This window comes from Tupaia chinensis, unplaced genomic scaffold (assembly GCF_000334495.1).
Source record: "Tupaia chinensis unplaced genomic scaffold, TupChi_1.0 Scaffold000539_1, whole genome shotgun sequence".
In the NCBI taxonomy this organism is placed as follows: Eukaryota; Metazoa; Chordata; class Mammalia; order Scandentia; family Tupaiidae; genus Tupaia; species Tupaia belangeri.
Window position 1 is genome coordinate 715,397 of NW_006160052.1, and position 23,584 is coordinate 738,980.

A 23,584-nucleotide genomic window follows, 5' to 3' on the forward strand; every position below is an offset into this window, starting at 1 on the left:
ACATAGCAAGAGAGAGAGGGAAAGTGAGAAAGCAAGCTGCCAGGTCCAGGACTTGAACCCTGTTCAACCATGTGGAAGTCCAGTGTCCTTAACCATCACGCCACCTGCTGGTCCCAGAAGCCTTTTTTTTTTAAATTATTATTTATTACAATACTTTGCCTTGTGAAATTTAAAAGTATTTGAAGGGCAGCCCACGGCGTGGTGGTTAAGGTGGCTAGATCCCACATACTCACTGTGTGGTTTGAGTCCCGGACCTGGCAGCTTGATAAACAGCCTGAGCATGTGTGTGTACCCAGAACCGCAAAGGAGAGAAATGGAAGAGAAAGGCTTATAGTACGACTGTTCCCCATGGGAGGTGCTTTCTCACTTCCCCTTTCTTCCTCGCTCTCTCTTCAGCAAGCCCACGCACCCTTTGGCAAATTAAAAATAAATAAATAGAAGTATTTGATCATTTTGCACATATATCATTTTCAACTCCATAACAGTCTATGGAAATAATTCATGCTGACCAAAAATATTTTCAACATTCTGAGTGGCAGCTCAGAGGTATTTTGATTCAACAGGAATTCCAGGAGTACTCCAGGGAGCAGCACGGCTTATCACTGTGGAGAGGCAGACTCCAGGGTGGGGGGCAGACACCGCCACTTCCACGCTCTCCCGAGTCTCCTCACGTTTTAATGAAGAGGTCAGATGGCAGTGTCCTTCCCAGCACTTGGATAGAAGTTCTCTTTAAGGCCAGCTAATGGCGTTAAATGATAAGGTGACTGAATCCACGTGGCGGTGTGGTTCAGATCCCAGATGCGTCAGTAGGAAACATGCTGTGTGTGTGTGTGTGTACACGTGTGCACACGCGCTCTCACATGCCCAAAATCTTTTTTTTTTTTTGGAGAGGTTTTCGCTATAGGGGGCGTGTGCTTGCCAGACAGACAGAAAGACATAGAGACAGAAAGCGAGAAACCACCCCCCAGGGGAGATGGTCACGCCGCAATCCCTTCTCCTCCATTCTCCTCTCGGGATCTTGGGCACGCACGCACACGCACCTGGCGTGAGTTTTAAGCCACCGGGTCCAGGACTTGAACCACGGTCAACTACGTGGGGGTCCAACAACATAGCCATTACGCTAACTGCTGGTTCCCAACATGCCCAAAATCTTGACAGGAGAACGAAAGAGAAGGGCGTGGTCCTCTCCCTTGAGGGGTGCTTTCTCACTTCTCCCCCACCTCCTCTACGTCTGTCTTTGGTGAGCACGTGCACCCTGTAGTATATTAAACAAAAGTTCACTTTAGACTGGTTGCCAGACAAAATACAGGCCCCATGCAATATTTGAGATATATTTATACAAAAAAGTATTTGTGTTTATCTTCAAGTACATTTTTTAAATTAAAATTTTTGATAGGCCATATACACTCACCAGAGAGAGACAGAGAGAGAGGAAGGGAAAAGAAAACACCCCCGGGGGGAGGGTGCTGGTGCTCACACCACAGTACTTTCTCCGTTCTTCTCTCGGGATTTGAGCACACACGTACAAGCACCTGATGTGTTTTTATTTCTCTTTTATTTTCCTGTTCATCACTTTGAATTTAGCAGGCATTCAGTATCTATTGTAAGTGGAAACTATAAATATGATGGGAACCTAAAGGAAGAGCACATTCACATGCAACTGACCATCTCGGCCCTTACCTGGACCATTCTAGGAGCTGCATTTGAGCTCAAATGAATTGAAGAAGCGGGGGTCTAACTTAATAGGCCAGCTATCCTGCTTTCTGCAGCACCAAGGGAGACACAAACATAAGGTTTTGTTCCAGGAACCAGTAATTCAAATCTGGAAGAACTTAAGAAAGTGTACATGTCATTTAGTCTAGGCTCTTCTTTCTTTTCTTTTCTTTTCTTCTTCTTTTTTTTTTTTTCCCTAATTTTCCCAGGAGATGTGTGTGGTCTGCAGAGACGGAGAGAAAGAGGAGAAGTGATAAAGCACCTCACATCGGGGATGATCGTACTGCAATCCCCTTTCCTCCACTTGTCCCGCCTTTCAGGATTTGGGGCAAACACACGTGCTCAGCAAGTTGTATAAGCCAGCAGGTCTGGGACTCAGACTGCACAGTTGGCCGGGTAGGATCCAGCTGCCTTAATCACCCACCACCTGCTGGCCCTAGTCTAGACTCTTCTGAAACTCTTTGAACTAATCGGCATTTCTTCGGGGATGTCTGAACGTTGTCAGAGGCCGAGCTAAGCACTTGCACACGTGCTACCGTGCCGAAGTGCCCAACCCAAACCATCCACGTAGCTCAGAGGCACTGCAGGCCCGCAACTCCTCTTGGCTAGTGCCTTCTGCTGACATGGACGCGGCCATGGGATGTCCATGCGTCTGACTGACCTGATTTTACAAGCGTTAGGTTCTGCAACCTAACACATAGTCTTTGCAGTTGGATAAACTTGGGTTTAAATCCTAGTCCAATGACTTAATAGCTGTACCCAAGATGAGTGGCCTAACTGTGGGCCTCGATTTCCTCACCTATGTCACACACAAGTTTTAAAAGGACTAAGTAAGACAGCATACGGGGCTGGCAGGTGGCATGGTGATTGAGGTGCTGGACTCTCACATGGTGAACTGTGGTTCGAGTCCCATACCTGACAACTTCCTTTCTCTCTCTCTCTCTCTCATCAAATTGAAAATAATAGTAAATAATAATAATAATAACAATAATAATAAAAGATAATATAGACAAAGCATCTGGAACTCTAGAAATATTAGTTAGCTACTCTCATTTTTCTCCATCCTTCTCTTGCAAGGTCCATAGAGGGGAACTTCCTTGGCCTGACGTTAGCTCTCCTGTTCCTCTACCTTCCCAACACCCACCCTCACCACCATATCCCGCCAGTGTGTACTGACATGGCCATGTCAGATGGTACAACACCAAAACGCGTTCACACTGGCCAGGAGATAGTCACTCCCCAGAATTCCCTGCCTCCCCACCCCTACCCCATCTCCCTGGTCATCACAGCCCCCTCTCTGTACTGTAACAAGCGGAGTGCATCTGTCCCATCTGAACAGGGTAGCTGCACACTCAGCAACCACAGGCTGGCCATGAGAACATTTGGGACCATGCATTTGCTAAATCTTTTGATTTTCTTTTTTCAACAGAAGCCAGAAATCCAGAGTTTTAAAGATTCTCTCTCTCTCTCCTTTTTTTTTTTTTTTTTAGGAGAAGGTATTTTTGCCACAGCTGTGTCAGTCTCGATTTTTGCCACAGGTCATGTATGCTCGCCAGAGAGACAGAGAGAGACAGAGAGAGACAGAGGCAGAAAGCGAGAAATCACCCCCTGGGGGGATGGCCACGCTGCAATCCCTTCTTTACCATTCTCCTCTCGGGATTTTGGGCACGCACTCACACACGCCTAGTGTGAGGTTTAAGTCACCGAGCCCAGGACTCGAACTGCTGTGGACTACATGGGAGTCCAGCGACGTAACCATTACGCCATCTACTGGTCCCTGAAATTTCGCATTTTTAAAAAATATTGTGGGGACCAAAGGAAACGCAGCTCTGGTCTAGAGATAGGTCACGGCCCACCAGCCTGCCATGCCAGTGCTCTTCGTCTCCCCTGCTGCCCTGCTCCACCCCGTGCCCGCTCTCTGATCGGCTGCTAAGCTCAGCTGCTCAGCCCGTTCAGTGGGAGAAGTTCCAGTCACTTCCTAATGGGCTCGGATCTGCTCAGATCTCTTCCTGTCTTCGAGTTGAGTGTGACGCTGGTTTGGGACAGAATATAGCTCTGTTGCCCACAAGGTCACTTCCTTCAAAAACGTGATGTGATTCCCTATCCCGTAAGTCCTCAGAATGCCAGTCCCCTGTCTCTGCCTGCCCAGGGCAGGCTAATAGGAACGTCTCGCGTGGGTATAAATGATCTGGTTACTTCACACGGTATCCACCTTAAACCTCCCGCAGTCAAGGTGACCCAGTATTCCGAGTCACTGTTTCCTTCCAGTGCTCTGCCCAAGTCAGAGCTTCGGCCGTGCCGTGGCCTCAGCAACCTGGTGAAACCTGGCGTGTTCAGGGTGGAGGGGGCGGAGGGGCTCCGAGTCTGTCGGATGCTTGCCTCACCCAGCTGCCCTCCCTGTCATCGCTCTTGCTGCTTTTGTTTGCCCAGCGCTGCATCGCTCTGGCTATGGGAAATAAGGAGGAGCATGCCATCCTTCTCTGTAACTTCTTCCTGTATTTTGGGAAAAAGGCCCTGGTCCTTCTGGGAACCTCGCTGTTAGAAGTAAGTACCAGAATTCCTATTGAAATAGTGTAAGCAAAACGAAATCGGATTTCAGCGGTCAGTTTGAAGGACTTCGATCCTGGGACCAGCAGATGGCATAATGATTATGTTGCAGGACTCCCATGTAGTTCGAGTCCTGAACCCGGAGGCTTGAAACTCATGCCAGGTGTGTGTGTGTGTGTGTGTGTGTGTGTGCCCAAAAGTCCTGAGAGGAGACTGGAGAGGAAGGGATCGTGGGGTGGCCATCCCTGTGGAGAGTGATTTCTCACTTTCTGTCTCTCTGGCAAGCGTACATGCCCTATAGCAAAAAATCTCTTTCTAAAACAAAAAGACTTCAATTGTAAATTTTCATTGTTTTTACTAATTAGGGAATTTTATGGGCAAGCTTAATGATTAGTTGAGGTTAAAGTTGGTTCATCAAAATGTTAGCAGCGTAAAGAATGACTGCCATTGGGAACCAGCAGTTAGTGTAATGGCTATGTCACTGGACTCCCACATAGTCGACCGGGGTTCGCGTCCTGGACCCGGTGGCTCAAAGCAGCACATGCCGGGCACATGTGCGTGCATGTCTAAGATCCCAAGAGGAGAATGGAGGAGAAGGGATTGCAGCGTGGCCATCCCCCCTGGGGGGTGATTTCTCGCTTTCTGTCTCTCTGTCTCTCTCTGTCTGTCTGTCTGGCGAGCGCACGCGCCCAGCGAAAACCTCTCCAAAAAAAAAAAAATCAGTGGGTACATGTAAGGTGCTGAGGACTGCCACCTGCTCACAGCAGACACTCAGTTCAGGCATTCCTCAGAGCGGTTGCAGGTTTGGATCCAGGCCACCACAAGGAAGCGAGTAATGAGACAGGGCAAGTCACCCGAACGTTTTGGTTTCTGGTGCGCATAACAGTGACGTGTACAGGGCGAGGCACACAGCACAGGGTTAAGTGCTGCGTATATGGAGCCAGATCCCACATGACTGACTGCAGTTCAAATCTTGGTCCCGGCATCTTGAAAACACATTGGGTGTGTGTATGTGGGTGCTCACAATTCTGACAAAGTGGAAACACAGAGAAGCGATTATGGAATGACCACACCCCATGGGGAGGTCTTTCTCTCTGTCTCTCTGGCAAGTGCACGCACCCCCTGAGCAATAATAAAATTAATTAAAGGGACCAGCAGTTAGCGTAATGGCTATGTCTCAGGACTCCCACATAGTCGACTGCGGTTCGCATCCCGGACCCAGTGGCTTGAAATTCACGCCGGGTGCGTGTGCGTGCGTGCCCAAGATCCCGAGAGGAGAATGGAGGAGAAGGGATTGTGGTGTGACCATCCCCCCTGGGGGTGATTTCTTGCTTTCTGTCTCTGTGTCTCTCTCTGTCTGTCTGGCGAGCGCACGTGCCCTATGGCAAAAACCTCTCCAAAAAAAAGGGAAAAAAATTAATTAAAAATAAAATTTAAAAAGTTATATTTACACTAGTCTATAGTCTATTAAGTATGCAATACATTATGTCTTTCAAAACAATGTGTGGAGCCGGCAGGTGGGATGGTGGTTAAGGGCACTGGACTCCCACCTGGCCAACCGCAGTTCAAGTCCCGGACCTGGCGGCTTGCTTTCTCTCTCTCTCTTTCTCTCTCTCTCTTTTGCTGTCTCTCTCTGGTCAAATTAAAATAAACAAATAAAGTTAAATAAAATAATTCTTTTTTTTAAATGTGCAGGCCTCAATTTTAAAAATATTTATTGCTAGAAAATGCTAACGGGCCAGCTGGTGGCAGTGGTTACGGCAGCTGGGTCCCACATGGCCGACTGTGCCCTCCAGTCCCAAACCAGCGGCTTGAAAAGCATGCCCGGTTCATGTCATTTGTGCTCAAAATCCTGAGAGGAGGGAGGGATGGGGAAGGGATTGCAGGGTGGCCATCTCCCCCCTGGGGGGTGCTTTCTTTCTCTCTCTCTTGCTTTCTCTCCCTCTCTCTCTCTTGTGAGCGCACTCGCCCTCTGGCAAATTAAAATGAAAATGCTAGCAATCAGCTCAGCTCTTCAGTGAATCCTAACCTCCCGCTGAGGGTCTTGCCATGATTTAAAAAAAAAAAAACAATTATTTTAGTTAGCTTTATTTATTTATTTATTTATTTTAATATTAATCTGTTTTGTTTTTGGTCTACAAATTAAAGTATGAATTTATTTGGGTACAAAAACTATTTAACATTCATACATAGTTTTCCCATTACACATATATTTCTATGAGCTTTTTTTTTTTCCTGAAACATTTTTTTACATGAATTAGTTTACATTTATTCCCTAAGCATCGTTTTGATGGCTGCTGACTGGGGTCGCCGTGACAACTCTTCAAATAAAGCAGTGAGCTTTGCTTCTGCACCCCTGCCATCTGTGCAGTCCGTCGGTTGGTGCTTCGTGGGACTCTCGGGAGACCTCGCACTCAGGGGGTCAGAAGCTGCCTTGCTCACCACCAGGTCGGTCAGTGAAGGTCTGCCCTGGCTGGGCTCTGTGAAGGGCCACCATGTCTGTCTTCACCCCCACCAGCCAGATCGCCTAACCAATGCTGGGGGAACTAAGCAAGAAGCACTTTGGAATCACCTGCTACGAAAACGAGGTTGTGGGCTGGCGGAGTGGTGGAAGAAGCCCCCGATGAAGTTCTGCAGATCCACCCAGAGTTTGTGAGTGTTTCCGAAGGTCTGGTTGCAAAGGAGGAAGATCTGGTCAGTGCGTTTGGAACAGGTGATCACACGGTAATCTGTGGACAGATTTTGACTGCAGGAGAGGTGGAGTGTCAGATAAAGAAAGGCACAGGGAACCAGCAGTTAGCGTAATGGCTATGTTGCTGGACTCCCACGCAGTTGACCGCGGTTTGTGTGCCGAACCCGGTGGCTTAAACTCACGCCGGGCGCGTGTGCGTGCATGCCCAAGAGCCGGAGAGGAGAATGGAGGAGAATGGATTGCGGCATGACCATCCCCCCTGGGGGGTGATTTCTCACTTTCTGTCTCTGTGTCTCTCTCTGTCTGGCGAGCGCATGAGAGAAAACCTCTCAAAAAAAAGGAAAAAAAAAAAAAAAGGCACACACAGCCACACAGCCGATCAGGTGTTTAGGGACGTTGCAACTGTCGCTAGCAGACTAGTGTGTGAACCCCGGGAGAAGGGGCCGTAGCCCGTTATCCTTACTGAAAGAGCCGTGAAGGACGCCCCCTGTTCAGTCAAACCAGGTATGAAGCGGCAGGCTTTGGAAGTGATAAAGCAGCTAGAGGAGAAAGTGAGGACGGCCGTGCGCACGTGACACTTCGGTTCATTCTTCCAGTGAACGAAGGGAAGAAGTGGAGAGGAAGTTAGCCACCAGTGAGAGGTCGTGCGTCTCAGGGCCAATGGGGACATGGCTGAGGCACGGGCTCCCACATGGCCATCTGAGTTTGGAGTCCTTGAAATTCCTGCAGGCACATGTGCATGCCCAAAGAGAACAGAGAAGGGACTGAGGCATGGCCATCCCCCCAGGGGGTGATTTCTCGCCTTCCCTCTCGCTGTCTCTGTCTCCCCAGCAAGTGTATGTGTCCTATGGCAAAAATATGAAAAAAGAGAAAAACTGTGTCTTGTTGATCCAGGCTGCTTCAGAAAAATTGATGAGCTACTAGACAAGGAAATGGCATGGTGGCTGAGGCGTGGACTCCCACGTGGCGGGCCACACTGAGTCCAGACCTGGCGCCTTGCTTTCTCTCTGTTTCTCTGTCTGTCTCTGGTGAGTGCACATGCCTTATAGCAAATTTAAATAATAATAATAATAAATAAAATGAAATAATTCTAAAAAAAGGAGGGAAATGAAAAGCCAAGGTTCTTTGGGTATACTCAACTTGAAAGATACAGAAGAAGGAGCATGGCTTGGGCCACAAGTTCTAAAGCATCTTCGTTTCCGACAGCTCTGTTGTGTTTCTGTGATCTGCCGAATATTTGTCCAGACTAACGAAGACGGACATGTTCTCTCGTTGTGTTAAATGTGTACGCGGTAAAACTTTCCTACTTACAGTCGTACCGGAGTGATTTCAATTGGGGGTTTTAGGCAAATCCAGAATAGCACTCTGCTGTTGGGACCAGCAGTTAGCGTAATGGCTATGTCGCTGGACTCCCATGTAGTCGACCGTGGTTCGCGTCCCGGATCCGGTGGCTTAAAACTCACCCCAGGCACAGGTGTGTGCGTGCCCAAGATCCCGAGAGGAGAATGGAGGAGAAGGGATTGCGGCATGGCCATCCCCCCTGGGGGGTGATTTCTCACTTTCTGTCTCTCTGTCTGTCTCTGTCTTTCTGGCAAGTGCACGCGCCCTATAGCAAAAACCTCTTCAAAGAAAAAAAAAAAAAAGAATAGCACTCCGCTGCTCACGCTTTATACCTTTCCAAAATGAGTCACTTAAGGCAACTCTTGTAGATCAAAAGTTAAATTTTGTATATTATAGGAAGTTTATTTGGGGGCTACATCTTTATGACAAAAATAGAGTATATGCTGAAAAAAGAACACTCAGAATGTCATTTCTACATCATGAAATGTGTGTGTAGAAGTGTTTCCTAAAGTAACACCTGGCCAGTGACCCTCATTCTCTGAAAAATTGATGTGTAATGGCCCTGCAAGACTTAAATAATTTCTACTGCACATGCTGGCGTAACTTGGCTTATTCCTGGTAAGAAATAAAGTCATTTTTTCTTTCCTTTTTTAAAGAGGTTTTAGCCTTACAATGTGTGCGCTTGCTGGAGAAAGAGAGAGAAACAGTGAGAGGGAAAGCGAGAAATCACCCCCGGCGGGGATGGCCACGCCACAGTTCCTTCTCCTCCATTCTCCTCTTGGGATCTTGGGCATGCACGCACACGTGCCTGGTGTGATTTTCAAGCCCCCAGGGTCTGGGACTCGAACCACTGGCCAAGTGGGAGTTCAGTGATAAAACCGCTACACCATCTGCTGGGCCCAGTCATTTATTCCTGACTTGTAAAGTTTATAATATGTATCAGGTTGTTGAAAAAGTCGTGACGAATTTTTGTAAAGAAAAAATAACGTCATGACTTTTCCAACAACCTAATATTAATGTAGCTAAAATTATATGTAATCAACCACTCTTTTTACTAAACGAAATGAAGTTTCAGGGCTGGCAGGTGGTGTGGTGGTTAAAGGCACTGGACTCCCACAGGGCCAACCGTGGTTTGAGTCCTGGACTGGCAGCTTGCTTTCTCATGTTCTCTCTCTCTTTCTTGCTCTGCTCCTCTCTGCTTAAATTAAAATAAATTTTAGGGGAAAAAAAAGAAAAAGAAAAAGAAATGAAGTGTGTTGTATTGATTCTCTCTTTTTTTAACAGAAGATTTTTTTTTTTTTGCTATAGGACATGTGCGCTTGCCAGAAAAACAGAGACAGAAAGCGAGAAATCACCCCCCAGGGGGATAGCCACATCACAATCCCTTCTCCTCCATTCACCTCTCGGGATCTTGGGCACACACGCACACGTGCCCGGCATGAGTTTTAAGCCACCGGGTCCGGGACTCGAACCGCAGTTGACTACATGGGAGTCCAGCGACATAGCCATTACGCCATCTGCTGGTCCCTTTAACAGAAGATTTCTCTGCAGCATGCAATGCTGCTTGCTAGCATTTTGCCTACAGTAGAACTTCTTTCAGAATTGGAGTCAATCCTTCAAACCCTGCTGCTGCTTGATAAACGAAACTGATGTAATATTGTAATGTTTATTTACTGATTCCTCCATGAGAGAGAGAGAGACAGAGAGATTGGCACCCCAAACACAGCCTTCAGGCCCCAGTGCAGCCCCAGCCCCAGCCCCAGCGTGCTCAGTGAGGTCTTGGGACGTGAACCTTGGAACTCCCCTATGTGGATCCAGTTGTATCACTGCGGCACCACCACCTGGCCCCAATGTATGTGATATTTTATTTAAACTTTTTTTTTTTCATGAGAGTGTCAGCGTATGTTTGTGAAAGACATCAAGAGTGAGAGGGATGGGCACCACCAACGGGGTCCCGTCATGCTACGATCCCCTGCCCCAGGCCTCTGGCCAGGCAAGATCCTGGGCTCCCAGCGTGTTGCAGGGTGACTTGGAATCCAAACCCTCGGTCAGCCATGTGGCTCCCAGTGCTGCAGGTTAGTACCTGCCTGTGCTATCACAGCTGGGCCTGTGCTCTATCACCAGTGTCCAGAAGACCTTCACCTTTCCTGCCTCCATAGGAAGCACCTGCTCATCTATGCGTGTTTAATGAGATTGCAGCCATCCGGTCACATCTTCAGGCCCCACTTCCAGTCCTAGTTCTCCTGCTTCTCTTTTTTTTATTATTTATTTATTTATTTATTTTAACACTCACCATGCCATGAATTCATCGGGAAAAGGTTCTAGAAGCTCAGGCTCCTTTCCATTGGTTCTCACACAGTGTGCTTCTCTGGGTGGAGCAGCTGGCGCTTTAGTTGACCCCAGGTACCTTTCACTTTGGCTTCCTTCTTTTTCTGGTCATTTTCCTTCACATGTTTGAGGAAGCTCTCTCTGCTCTTAGAACACTCGATACACACATTAATTCTCTCGGAAGAATCTTACTCTTGGGACCAGCAGTTAGCGTAATGGCTATGTCACTGGCCTCCCACATAGTCGACTGCGGTTCGCGTCCTGGACCCGGTGGCTTAAACTCACGTCAGGCGCGTGTGCGTGTGTGCCCAAGATCCCGAGAGGAGAATGGAGGAGAAGGGATTGCAGCGTGACCATACCCCCTGGGGGGTGATTTCTCGCTTTCTGTCTCTATGTCTCTCTCTGTCTGGCGAGCGCACGTGCCCTATAGCAAAAAATCCTCTAAAAAAAAAATGAACCTTACTCTTAACTTGATGATTCACAACGATGCCAGCAGCATGCCGGGTAACAGCGTAGACCCTTCCAGTTTTGCCATGGTAACATCTGTGGGGCATTCCTCTTTGAACAGTGTATTCCCTTGATGTCTGCAATATCACCTTTCTTGTAGATCCGCTTATATGTTGCCAAAGGAACCACTCCATGTTGTCAGAGAGCATAGATCGGGTGCCTCTCCTCGTTCCCTTTGTGTTCATCATTTTGGTTAAGCACTGGAAGATGGCGGTTCCGGCCAAAAGGCCGATTCTCCTGCTTTCCCCACCGCATTTGCAGTTACTTCCTCCACTGAAGCTTTAACCCAGCAAAAGCATTCACGGGTGTCAGAAACAACTTCTTCCGAATGCTGACTAATGTTGATATCTTGAGCTCTTCCACCGATGAACCACAAACATTCTTCATAGCATCTAGAATCCTTTCCAAGAGGTTTTCAGTTTGCTTTCCCGGGCCCAGCTGCCGAATCCCTGTCCATGGTAGCTTCCTACAGTCCTACGTGTATTTCTTAAGTAACCAGACTTTGAAGTCGAACTTATGCTTTGATCCAGGACTAAGAACTAGACGTTGCGTTAGCAGGCATGAAAAGAACTTTAATATCCTGTGCATCTCCACCAGAGCACCTGGGTGACCAGGGGCTTTGTCAGTGAAGGGAGTCTTTTTTGAGTGGTAGGTCTTCTTTGTGAGCGTCGAATATCTAGTAAGCCATGCTGTAGACAGATGTGCTGTCATCCGGGCTTGGTTGTTCCGTTTATGGAGCACAGGCAGAGTAGACAGCATAATTCTAAAGAAGGGTAAGTGAGCATTGGCTTCCATGTAAATCACCAGTTGCACCATTCCCTAACGAGAGTCAGCCTCTACTTTTAAAGCCTTGAAGTCAACCATTGACTTTTCGCTTCGTGGAAGTCCCAGGTGGCATCATCTTCTTCTTCCTTTTTTTTTTTTTTTTTTAGAATTATTTATTTATTTAATTCTATTTGTCATTGTTATTATTATTATTATTTGATTTGACCTCCAGAGAGAGAGAGAAAGGGAAAGCGAGAAAGCAAGCCACCGGGTCCGGGACTTGAACCATAGTCGGTCATGTGGGAATCCAGCACCCTTATCCACAACACCGCCTGCCGGTCCCAGCATCATCTTCTTTATTGGAGCTCCGTTGTTTAGTGCGGCTGCCTTCATCTGCGATCTCAGCCAGACCTTCCAGAGAACTTGCTAGTGGCCTCAGGAGTCCATCCTCCCCTAACCTCAATCCTCATCACTTCCCAAGGGCTCCACCTTTCCGCACCATAATCAGATTAAGTTTTTCGTTTCTTAATCCCACCACAACCAAATCGCAAGGAATTTTGGAGCACATTCAAAACCATAGCACCATTGTTCACGGGTATGACTCACAACCCCTCGAGATAATTAAATAGTAACATCAAAGATCACAGATCTTGGGAACCAGCAGTTAGCGTAATGGCTATGTCGCTGGACTCCCACGTAGTCGACCGCGGTTCGTGTCCCGGACCCGGTGGCTTAAAACTCACGCCGGGCGCGTGTGCGTGCGTGCCCAAGATCCCGAGAGGAGAATGGAGGAGAAGGGATTGCAGCGTGACCATCCCCCCTGGGCGGTGATTTCTCGCTTTCTGTCTCTATGTCTCTCTCTGTCTGTCTGGCGAGCGCATGCGCCCTATAGCAAAAGCCTCTCCAAAAAAAAAAAAAAAAAAAATCACAGATCTTTCAGAGTCTCCTGGGAACTTTGAAGACACTATAGACGTTCAGTCCAAATCCCTGGGTGTGAGGCCTGGGAGGTCTTTTCTCCCTGAAGCTCCCCCAGGTAATTCTCTACTGCCCTCGAGGTAGAAAGCCAGTCAGGTAGTCTCATGTCACAAAACCTTTATCTGCTGTCTCAGAGCTCCCTGGCTTCTGCCCCTTCACTGGGTTTGGGTAGCAAGACTGTGACATTTTGCTCCATTCTTACAAATGTGGGCTTTGTGTTCCCATGGGCCCACGCTGACTTTATGTTAGTGGTTTAATAGGTCTGGTTTAATATTCAACAGAATAACACACTGATGGGCTCCCACATGGCCAACTGCAGTTCGAGTCTCAGGCTCGGTGGCTTGAAAAATCACACCAGTACATGTATGTGCTAGCCCAAAATCCCAGGAGGAGAACGAAGGAGAAGGGATTGTGGCATGGCCATCTCCCTGAGAGGGTGATTTTTCACTTTTTCTCTCACTTCTTCTTTCCAGAAACCTTTTTTTTTTTGAGAGATTTTGCTATAGGGTGCATGTGCTCGTTGGAGAGACAGAGACAGAAAGCAAGAAATCACCCCCAAAAGGGACAGCCACACCTCAATCCCTTCTCCTCGAGTCTCCTCTTAGGATCTTGGGCATGGATCCACATACGCCCCGCCTGAGTTTTAAACTCTTGGGTCCTGGACTTGAATTGTAGTCAACTACATGAGAGTCCAGCGACGAAGCCATTATTTCACCTCTTAGTCTCATCTCCAGAAACCTTTAAAAACCTTTTTAAAAAGTCACAGATCATCATAACAGACATTATAACGAGAAGATTTGAAATCCTGTGAGAATTGCCAAAACATGATGGACACACAAAGTGAGCACATGGAAAAATGAAAATGGGGCTGAGAGACTTGCCCGATATAGGCATGCCACAAACCTTCCATTTAAAAAAAAAATTAAAAATAGGGCTGGCAGGCGGTGTGGTAGTTAAGGTGCTGGACTCCTACATGGCTGACCATAGTTCAAGGCTCAGACCTGGCAGTTTTCTTTCTCACTTTCCTTCTCTCTCTCTCTCTTTCTGTCTCTCTCCAGTTAAATTAAAAAAAATAATAATAGGGGCTGGCAGGTGGCGTGGTAGTTAAGGGCGCTGGACTCCCATATGGCTGACCATGGTTTGAGTCCCAGACCTGGCAGCTTGTTTTCTCATTCCTCTCTCCCCTCTCTCTTGCTCTGTCCTTCTCTGGTCAAATTGAACATAAATAAAAAAATAAATAGTTAAAATAATTTTTAAATAATAAATAATTTTTAAAATGAATAAATCCCAATATTGCTAAACTCAGTAGAGTGAACTTCAATAAAGCGAGATTTGCCTGTGAGTGCTGGCCTTGGTGCTGGTGGTGGTGCCATGGTGGCTACAGGGTGGTGGTGGCTGACACACCCATGATCACCATCATTATCATCGTAGGTTTTGTTTATTTTTTTTTTTGGAGAGGTTTTGCTATAGGGCGCGTGCACTCGCCAGACAGAGAGAGAGAGAGAGAAATCACCCCCCGGGGGGATGGTCACGCCACAATCCCTTCTCCTTCGTTCTCCTCTCGGCATCTTGGGCACACCTGCACACGCGCCCGGCGTGAGTTTTAAGCCACCGAGTCCGGGACTCAAACCACGATCGACTACATGGGAGTCCAGCGACATAGCCATTACGCTAACTGCTGGTCCCCATCATAGGTTTTAATTCTATACTTTAAGACCTTCTGGAGACACACGAAATGGGCCAGAAATGTTTAAAAGTTAATTTATACACTTCTCTGGGAGGCGTTGCACCTCCGTGGAGCTATGCCCCGCCATGAGTGGTATCTTGCTAAGTGTCAATATTTCCGGTATTGCCGTATGGCTTTTTCTGGGTTGCTTATGTTTGTCATGTTTTCCTGTGTTCCTTCGGCATAGTTCGTTATCTCCATGTGACGCTTGTTAACAAAAACCCCATGGCTCGGCCAGCAGGTGGCGCAGTGATTTAGGTGCTGGACTTCCACATGACCAAGCATGGTTCAAGTCCCAACGTAGAGGCTTGCTTTCTCACTTTCTCTCTCTCTCTCTCTCTCTTTCTCTCTCTCGGATGAGTACACATGCCTATAGCAAATTAAAGAAAATTATTTAAAAAAAAAAACCTCTGTGGCTAATTCCTCCCATTGGATCCCCTGCTGCAGTTTTATGTGCCACTAGGTGGCAGTAGACAGCCAACAATATTTTGATAAATATCTGCATTTGTTCCTGTGATCACCTGAGAGAGGCTGGAGTGAAGACTCTGCCTCACCATGGAGAAGATGAACGCGGTGATAAAGACCCCAGGGTATGGAGGCGGGGAGCCCGGGCTCGCCAGCACAGTGTTTAGAATATAGGTGTGTGCTATATATGTATACACCTAATGTCTGCGCTCTATTGCAGACACCGAAAGATAGAAAAAATGTGATAGCAGGGAGGGCAACTGTAGATACTACGGACAGTGTGGAGGGTAATGGGGGAGGGAGGAGGGAGGGGGGAACAGGGGAGAAACATTTAATAGACACGAACATGAAAAGTTCTCTGCTGCTGCTGTACATGCTCATGCCCTTCTCTTGACTAACACGCACTGCATTCGTGCTGGGAAAAACACGTCACACACCGTAAAGCTGTACAGACATGAGGGCCAGCAGGTGGCGAGGCGGTGAAGGCCCTGGACTCCCACATGGCCAGCTGCAGTTTGCACTCCGGACCCCGTGGCCTACTTTCTCACTTTCTCTGTCTCTTTCTGTGAGGGCGTGTGCCCTGTGGCAAATTTAAAAATAATAATAATGATAAGCTAAACTAAATAATGCTTTGTTAAAAAAAAAAATAAGGATGTAGGCAGGGTTTGAAACATGGCGGACGACGTGGTCCAGCGACAAACTACCAACACCGTAGAGGAGCCCCTGGACCTCATCAGGCTCAGCCTGGATGAGCGAATTTACGTGAAAACGAGAGATGACCCAGAGCTCCGAGGCAGCTTACACGCTTACGATCAGCACTTAATACGATACTAGGAGACGTGGAAGAAACTGTGACTACCATTGAAATTGATGAAGAGACCTATGAAGAGATCTATAAATCAATGAAACGGAATATCCCGATGCTCTTCGTCCGGGGAGATGGTGTTGTACTGGTCACCCCTCCATTGAGGGTAGGCTGACAGAGAATGTGTTCTGTATGGGAAGAGGAGGCTCTGTCTGTACACTTACCTCTCTAAGTGCACAGGACGTCCAGAGGAGGGACACACACACCTTTTTTTTTTGGAGAGATTTTCACTGTAGGGCGCGTGCGCTCGCCAGCCAGACAGAGAGAGACATAGAGACAGAAAGCGAGAAATCACCCCCCAGGGGGGATGGTCACGCCGCAATCCCTTCTCCTCCATTCTCCTCTCGGGATCTTGGGCATGCACGCACACGCACCTGGCGTGAGTTTTAAGCCACCAGGTCCAGGACACGAACCGCGGTCGACTACGTGGGAGTCCAGCGACATAGCCATTACGCTAACTGCTGGTTCCCACACCTTCTGAGACGGTCCGAGGAGTCTCTCACTCCTACATGTGCTGATTTATAGAGAACTCGACCTCTCAGGTTGATGGCATTTTTATTTTTCTCCAATTTTATTTGCATTCTTCTACTGTGACTTATTTTTAGTATTAAAAATTTAAGGGACCAGCAGGTGGCTTAATGGCTATATCACTGGACTCCCATGTAGTTGACCACGGTTCGAGTCCCAGACGCGGTGGCTTAAATCCATGTTGGGCGCGTGTGCGTACATGCCCAGGATCCTGAGAGGAGAATGGAGAAGGGATTGTGGCGTGGCCATCCCGTCTGGGGGATGATTTCTCGCTTTCTGTCTCTCTGTCTCTGTCTGCCTGGCGAGCGCGCGTGCCCTATAGCAAAAACCTCTCCAAAAAATAAAAATAATAATAAGGATGTAAAGTGATTAAATGTAATACACGCACACATATAAATGTATATAAAAGAAAATGGGTTTGGAAGTCGGTCGGGTATAAAACCCAGCAACGCCATTTGCAACTGTATGCTCTCAGCCTGGATCGCTCCGAGCCTCAGCCGCCTCCTCAGGAAACAGGAGACTGATTTACACGGCCCTGGACAAGCCCCTCGCCTTGGAGCCTTCGTCCTAAAGGCGGGCACCGGCGGGGAGGGACTGAAAGAAGGTCACGTGAAGCCTTAGTCCTAGCACAGGACCTGGCACCGTCAGCACACGCTCCGTAGTCACGGTTATCACTGCCTGAAATGTTTATTCTTGGCTAAGAGAAACTTACACTACTGAAGGTGTGTGCGGAGAACTAGCAACACAATGGCCATCTCAGTCCTCAGACTTGCTTCCTCATTAGCCTCTGATTCCACATCTCGTTCTGAAATTTAGTTGAATGGCTTTTTAACCTTATTGGGCTTTGCCAGTGCCTTAAGCCAGTTTTCCTTCTCTGACTCTCCCTGGTGCACACCCTCAGTCTCCAGGGCGAGTTCCCAGAGCACCTTTGTGAGAGACGAAGTGCCCCACCTCCGAGTAGGAAGATGCTCATGGTGTACTGTTGTTAAAATCACATGTTCTGGGACCAGCAGTTAGCGTAATGGCTATATTGTTGGACTCCCATGTAGTCAACTGTGGTTTGAGTCCCGGACCTGGTGGCTTAAACTCACGCTGGGTGCGTGTATGTGCGTGCCCAAGATCCCGAGAGGAGGATGGAGAAGGAATGGCGGCATGGCCATCCCCCACCTGGGGGGGGGGTGATTTCTCATTTTCTTTCTCTCTGTCTTGCTCTGTATTTCCAGCAGGCACACGCACCCTATAGCAAAATCTTCTCAAAAAAAAAAAAAAATCACATGTTCTGGTGCCACCGGGGGCCCCAGCAAGACTGCCCAGCACGGCACCGGCTCGCAAGTTTGTCCTCTGAACCCTCGTGCTCACCTGGGCCTCATGAGTTTTGGAGCTTTGGGTTTTTTTTTTTTTTTTTTTTTTCCCCTATCTCAAAACATCTTGAAAGTCCCCCAAAAGGCTTTTCGAAGTCAGAAGCATTATGTGAATAATTTCCACATACAGAAGTTAGTTAAATCCTCCAAAAATGACATTTTCCTCCGACAGGGGCATGTGGCTTATGTATTAACTCAAGAAACCGATGAATATTTGCTTTGGAATCCATCAACTGGGCAATGTTATAAGCAGTTGGACCCGTTTTGTCCCTTACAAAGCGTAGACTGTTTGTTTGATGACAAAAATGTAAGTACAGGGGTGGGGGGGTGTTTTGAACTATATCGGCATTAGGAGTCACCCTGGCCACACTCGAGAATCACCTGAACTTTGAAGACACTATAGATGTCCAAGTCCCTGGGCGGGTGTGAGGCCTGGGAGGTCTTCTCTCCCCGATGGTCCCCCAGGGTGAAAGCCAGTGTGGTAGTCTAATGTCACAAAACCCTGGAGTCTTGGGACCAGCAGTGAGCGTAATGGCTATGTCGCTGGACTCCCATGTAGTCGACCGTGGTTCGTGTCCTAGACCCGGTGGCTTAAGACTCACGCCGGGCGCGTGTGCGTGTGTGCCCAAGATCCCAAGAGGAGAACGGAGGAGAAGGGATTGCGGTGTGGCCATCGCTCCTGGGGGGATGATTTCTTGCTTTCTGTCTCTCTGTCTCTCTCTGTCTGGCGAGGGCATGCGCCCTATAGCAAAAATCCTCTCCAAAAAAACAAAACCCTGGAGTCTCTCATCTGCTGTCTCAGAGCTCCCTGGCTTCTGCCCCTTCACTGTAACGCCTGGCTCCGTTCTTCGACTGTGGGCTCTGTGTTCCCGTGGCCCTTGCTGATCTCCTGTTAATGCTTTAATAGGTCTGGTTTAATGTTCAACAGAACAACACGCCGATGGCTGTCCATTTTGACTATTCGAAAGAAAGTTTCTGGAAACAGTTGCTTCCAAAAAATTTTCAAGGGACGAAAGCCCAAAGCATACAGGTAAATCATATTTTTCCAGGTGTGTTTTTATGAGTTACGGTTGTCTCTAGTCTCTGCCAGTTGCGACCACTCTTGTAATGTATTACATAAGTTATTTGACAATATTCATCAAAAACTAGTTTTCTCGGCCCTCTGGCCCCTGGGTGGGCCACTTTGGCCCCTGTCCTCTACCCGCAGGACACAGGATTTGAGAAGAGAGCATCATCTCAAATGTGAATTTAGATTTTAAAATATATTTGAACAATTTTAGCAGAGTGCAACATTCAAGGTGGTGTCTTAAGTGCTTACTGAGAGCTCGGCCTTTCGCTCCACATCCATGGTACTGATTAAGTATAAAATCTGACGAACAAAAAGACTCACCTTGGCCTGGAATAGACACAGCAGAGAAGCGCCAGCAGTGGGTGGGGCTGAAGCGGGGATGGCAGCGAGGCCTACAGAGGATGGAAGCCACGGGACGGGACGGGGTAAGCTTCGCTTCTGAAGTCAGAGACTTTGATGGGGGCTCCCCACTCCCTGACTTTTTTTTTTGAGAGATTTTCACTATAGGGCGCGTGCGCTCGCCAGACAGACAGAGAGAGACAGAGAGACAGAAAGCGAGAAATCACTCCCCAGGGGGGATGGTCATGCCGCAATCCCCTCTCCTCCATTCTCCTCTCGGGATCTTGGGCACGCACGCACATGGGCCCGGCGTGAGTTCTAAGCCACCGGGTCCGGGATGCGAACCGTGGTCGACTACGTGGGAGTCCAGCGACATAGCCATTACGCTAACTGCTGGTTCCCACCCACTCCCTTACTTTTGAAAGAAAATTAAAAAAAAAAAAAAAGTTGTGGACTCACTGCCTGGGGCTTAGAAGGCAGGAGACTAGGCCAGGGGATCCGTGGTAGAGTCAGAACCACTTTGGAAAGGCACCTCAAATTTGTGTCTAGCTGCTCTTGGGTTGCGGCCCATAGAAGGCCAGGGTTCAGGCAATCACAGAGTCCCTAAACGAGAAGCTGCGAGCCCCGAGTAGCTGGGGGAGAGAGAGAGAGAGAGCGTTAGAAAAAAGGCAAATGGCAATTCATAGCAGTGAAAACTCAAATGCTCAACTTCACTCATAATTGGGAAAATGCAGTTTTAAACCACAGGACACTATCTCACCTGCATAAAACTGGAAAAAAAAATGTGTGACGTTCCGTTTTGGCAAAGCAGAGAGAAATGGGAGTGCGAGTTGCTCTTAGGCCTTGGAGAGCCACGTGGTGGTCGCTGGTAAAGCGGAAGATGCTGATGCTTTGATCCACGAATTCAAACGTGTAAGAACGCATCCTAGAGGAACGAGCACAGGGATTGAGTACAGTGTTTGCTGTAGAATCGCTCGGAACAGGGGGCCCGCGGGCGGGGTGCTGTTCGGGGCACCGGACTGCCACGTGGCCGACTGCAATTCAAGTGCCGGACCTGGTGGCTTCCTTTTTCACGTTCTCTCTATTTGGCTGAGTGTGCGTGCTCTGTAGCAAATTAAAATAATAATAAATAAAATTAAATAAATTATTCTTTAAAAATAGGAAAAATTGGGACTGGCAGTTGGCATATAATCTATGTCGCTGGACTCCCATGTAGCCGGCCGTGGTTCGCATCCCGGACCTGGTGGCTTAAACTCACGCCAGGCGCGTGTGCGCACATGACCAAGATCCCGAGAGGAGAATGGAGAAGGGATCGCGGTGTGGCCATCCCCCCCTGGGGGTGATTTCTCACTTTCTGTCTGTCTGTCTCTCTGTCTTTCTGGCGAGTGCACATTGCCCTAGAGAAAAAAACCTCTCCAAAACAAACAAGCAAACAAACAAAGACATAAAACAACAACAAAAAAGAAAAATTGCTCAAAATAGTAAAAGATGGGAAGCAATTCCTCAATGGATAATCTGCTCATGAGTTTTAAAGTTCTCATATAACATTTTCTGTTTTATTTATGGCAGTAAAAATAGTGTATGAACAGTGTACAGTAGTTGTCAGTTTGATTTTACATGTACTATATCCAGCTTGCGAGGCTGGAGCCCACACAGGAGCAGCTTTGGAAGCTCCCCGGGTGACTCTAACATGCACCACGGTTGGGAATCATGTCCCTGGAGCCATGCATAACAGAAGTGAGTATTATAAAAAAAAAAAAGAAAACAGTGGTAGGTGAGATAAGTTGTGAAAAGACACATGCGTACAAAACCTCCTAGGTGCAGTTTGAAAACTAAGCATCGCTCTGTGCAGACAGTATAGCGATGGGTAACAGCAGCAATGGGAACGAGGGAACTGCATTCAGGCGAGGGTCCCCCGGGAGAGAATAAAAGGAATGACCGGGGAGCAGCATGCAGAGTGCTATACACCCGTCTGCAGTGCTGTGCTTCCTTTTTAAAATCTGAAAGAAGGGGCCAGCAGGCGGCATGGTGGGTAAAGTTCTGGACTCCCACATGACCAACAGTAGTTCAAGTCCCAGAGATGGTGGCTTGAAAATCATGCTGTGTGTGTGTGTGTGTGTGTGTGTGTGTGTGTCCAAAATCCAGAGAGGAGAATAGAGGAGAAGTGTGGACATTTTCCTTGGGGGGTGACTTCTCACTATCTCTCTCTGTCTCTGCTGAGAGCATGCACTTTATGGCAAAACAAAATGAAATAAAAACAAGAGAAAGCTAAGGCGGATGTGGAAGAATGCACAGATTAGAAATAGCTGGGTGGTAGGTGTGTTGGGTGCATGTTCATTACGTCATTCCCTACGCGTGTCTGTATATTTGGGGCAGCTCTATCAGAGAGTGACAGTGGTGGGGGTGGGCGTCACAGAGTACCCACGTGTATAAAATGGAGATTGTTTCTCTGCTTCAGCGTCCCTGTGCTTCCCCTCGGAGGAGCGACTGCGGCCAGCAGCCCCGTGTGCGTTCCTCTAAACACTCTCCATGCACACGCAAACGTGCACGTGTATTTTGGGATTTCCTGTTTGAGAGCCATTTTAAAGAAAGGGAAATGTGCTTATCTCTCTTGAGCAAACCACGTTTATCGCCTCTCCAGCCCAGGCCTGGCTTTTCCCATTCGAAGCTGAGATGGAGGCATTGCTGCCGACGTTTGGAAATGGAGCTTTGTCTGATAGAACTCGTTCTCTTCATTCAGGTCATAGTGACTGATTCCCTGCCATGAGCCAGTGCAGTGTTGGGTGTAGGCACCACGGGGAGAGAACATGTCCCCGTGTCCCTGGAACTTCCGTCCTAGGGGAGGACACAGTTGGGGACAAGCAGTCACGGTGCAGTGGCGAATGCTGGTGGGAGGGCCCGGCAGGACGACCCGAGGGAGGGAGCGTGCAGGGGCTCCTGGGAAGGGTGGAGGCGTGAGCCGGGCTTGCCTAGACGGTGGTCATGGCAGAGTCATCCCAGTGGAGCCGGAAGGCCCGTGGTGGCGAGGGGACGTCTGCAGGAGCTGGAAGGCCAGCCCGGACAGGGCCTGGGCAGAGATGGGCAGAGGGACGAACAGGGTCCTGGTGAGATGTGGGCCTTCCTCCTTAGGGCAGCCAGTGCCAGCATCACTGAGGCAAGAGCTGCTGCGATCGAAACGTGTTTGTTGGTTGGTTTTTCATTTTGGTTTCAGTTTGCTACATGGTGCATATGCTCACTGAAGAGCTGGGGGGAGAGAGAGAGAGAGAGAGAGAGAGAGAGAGAGAAGGTGAGAAATCACCCTCCAGGTAGACAGCCATGCTGCAATCCCTCCTCCTCTGCTCTCCTCCTCTCAGGACTTTGGGCACACACACACACACACATGCTGGGTGTGCAAGCTGCCAGATCCGGGACTCTGGCCACACAGCCAGCCACATGAGCTCCAGTCACCATAACCTCCATGCCACCTGCTGGCCCCCAAACTGTGTTTTTACAAATCACTCTGACCCAAGGTGGACACTGAAATCTTTGGCCCAGTTGCATCTATAAATGTAAGACTCATGGCTGTATCTGCTCTGTGTTTCTCTTGATTTCTTTCCTGTGGGTTAATGGCCCTAGAGTTTCTGCCTTCCCACATACATCCCATAATAGGCCATATCTAGAATGAACACTACCCATTCCACACCATTGAGAACGCGAATTCAAGTGTGTTGTTTAGCTGAGAATGTGGGTATTCAGAGATGCAGGTAACAGGGAGATCCCCCTGAAGATTTTAGTTCTACGAGGTGTGTGAGCACGAGAGGAGAGAGGAGGGAGGGAGACCGACAGCAGCCCCGTAGGGACCCGGTCACACCACAGTCTGCCTTCCTCCAGCTCTCCATCACACCCCACAGGGAGCCAGCTGCTCGGGAACTCGAACCCCGGTGGGCCTCGTGGGTCCAGCTTCCCCTGCACACCCCGCAGGGAGCCAGCCGCTCGGGAACTCAAACCCCGGGGGGCCTCGTGGGTCCAACTTCCCCTGCACACCCCGCAGGGAGCCAGCTGCTCGGGAACTCGAACCCCGGTGGGCCTCGTGGGTCCAGCTTCCCCTTCCCTGTTCCTGCTATGCTACAGGCCGCCCCCGTCTTGAAGTGAGAAGGACAGGAATCCCCTAAGAGAAAGTCTTTGCTAGCAAGTGGACAGACATCCACTGACGGATCGAGTCAGCATCGTCCAGGCTTCTAGTTCAGGCATGCGGGTGTCCGGTGCGGGGTGGGGTAGACAGCACGAGCTGACAGCAGGCAGGAGGGCCAGGCTGCCTGTCTGGGACAGCTGCTGGGCCCCGCGAGGTGACCCCGGCTCGAGCGGTTCCCTTTCTCAGTGTCTT

General features: G+C 48.7%; 1 protein-coding gene and 2 pseudogenes across 5 annotated transcripts in view; all 3 read left to right on the forward strand.

The window, feature by feature from the left end:
* The window catches only part of CC2D2B (coiled-coil and C2 domain containing 2B), a 141,351-nt gene that overhangs the window by 107,673 nt on the left and 10,094 nt on the right, over positions 1-23,584 (forward strand). For all 5 annotated transcript variants that reach the window (XM_006157315.1, XM_014591193.1, XM_014591191.1 and 2 more), the window contains 3 exons: positions 4,144-4,257; positions 17,986-18,120; positions 18,721-18,843. In XM_006157315.1, coding sequence (XP_006157377.1) covers positions 4,144-4,257; positions 17,986-18,120; positions 18,721-18,843 — 372 coding nt within the window. The remainder of the gene's footprint in view (positions 1-4,143; positions 4,258-17,985; positions 18,121-18,720; positions 18,844-23,584) is intronic.
* On the forward strand, positions 6,795-7,580 carry LOC114009463 (ribosome maturation protein SBDS pseudogene; annotated as a pseudogene).
* On the forward strand, positions 15,707-16,039 carry LOC102473874 (U6 snRNA-associated Sm-like protein LSm3 pseudogene; annotated as a pseudogene).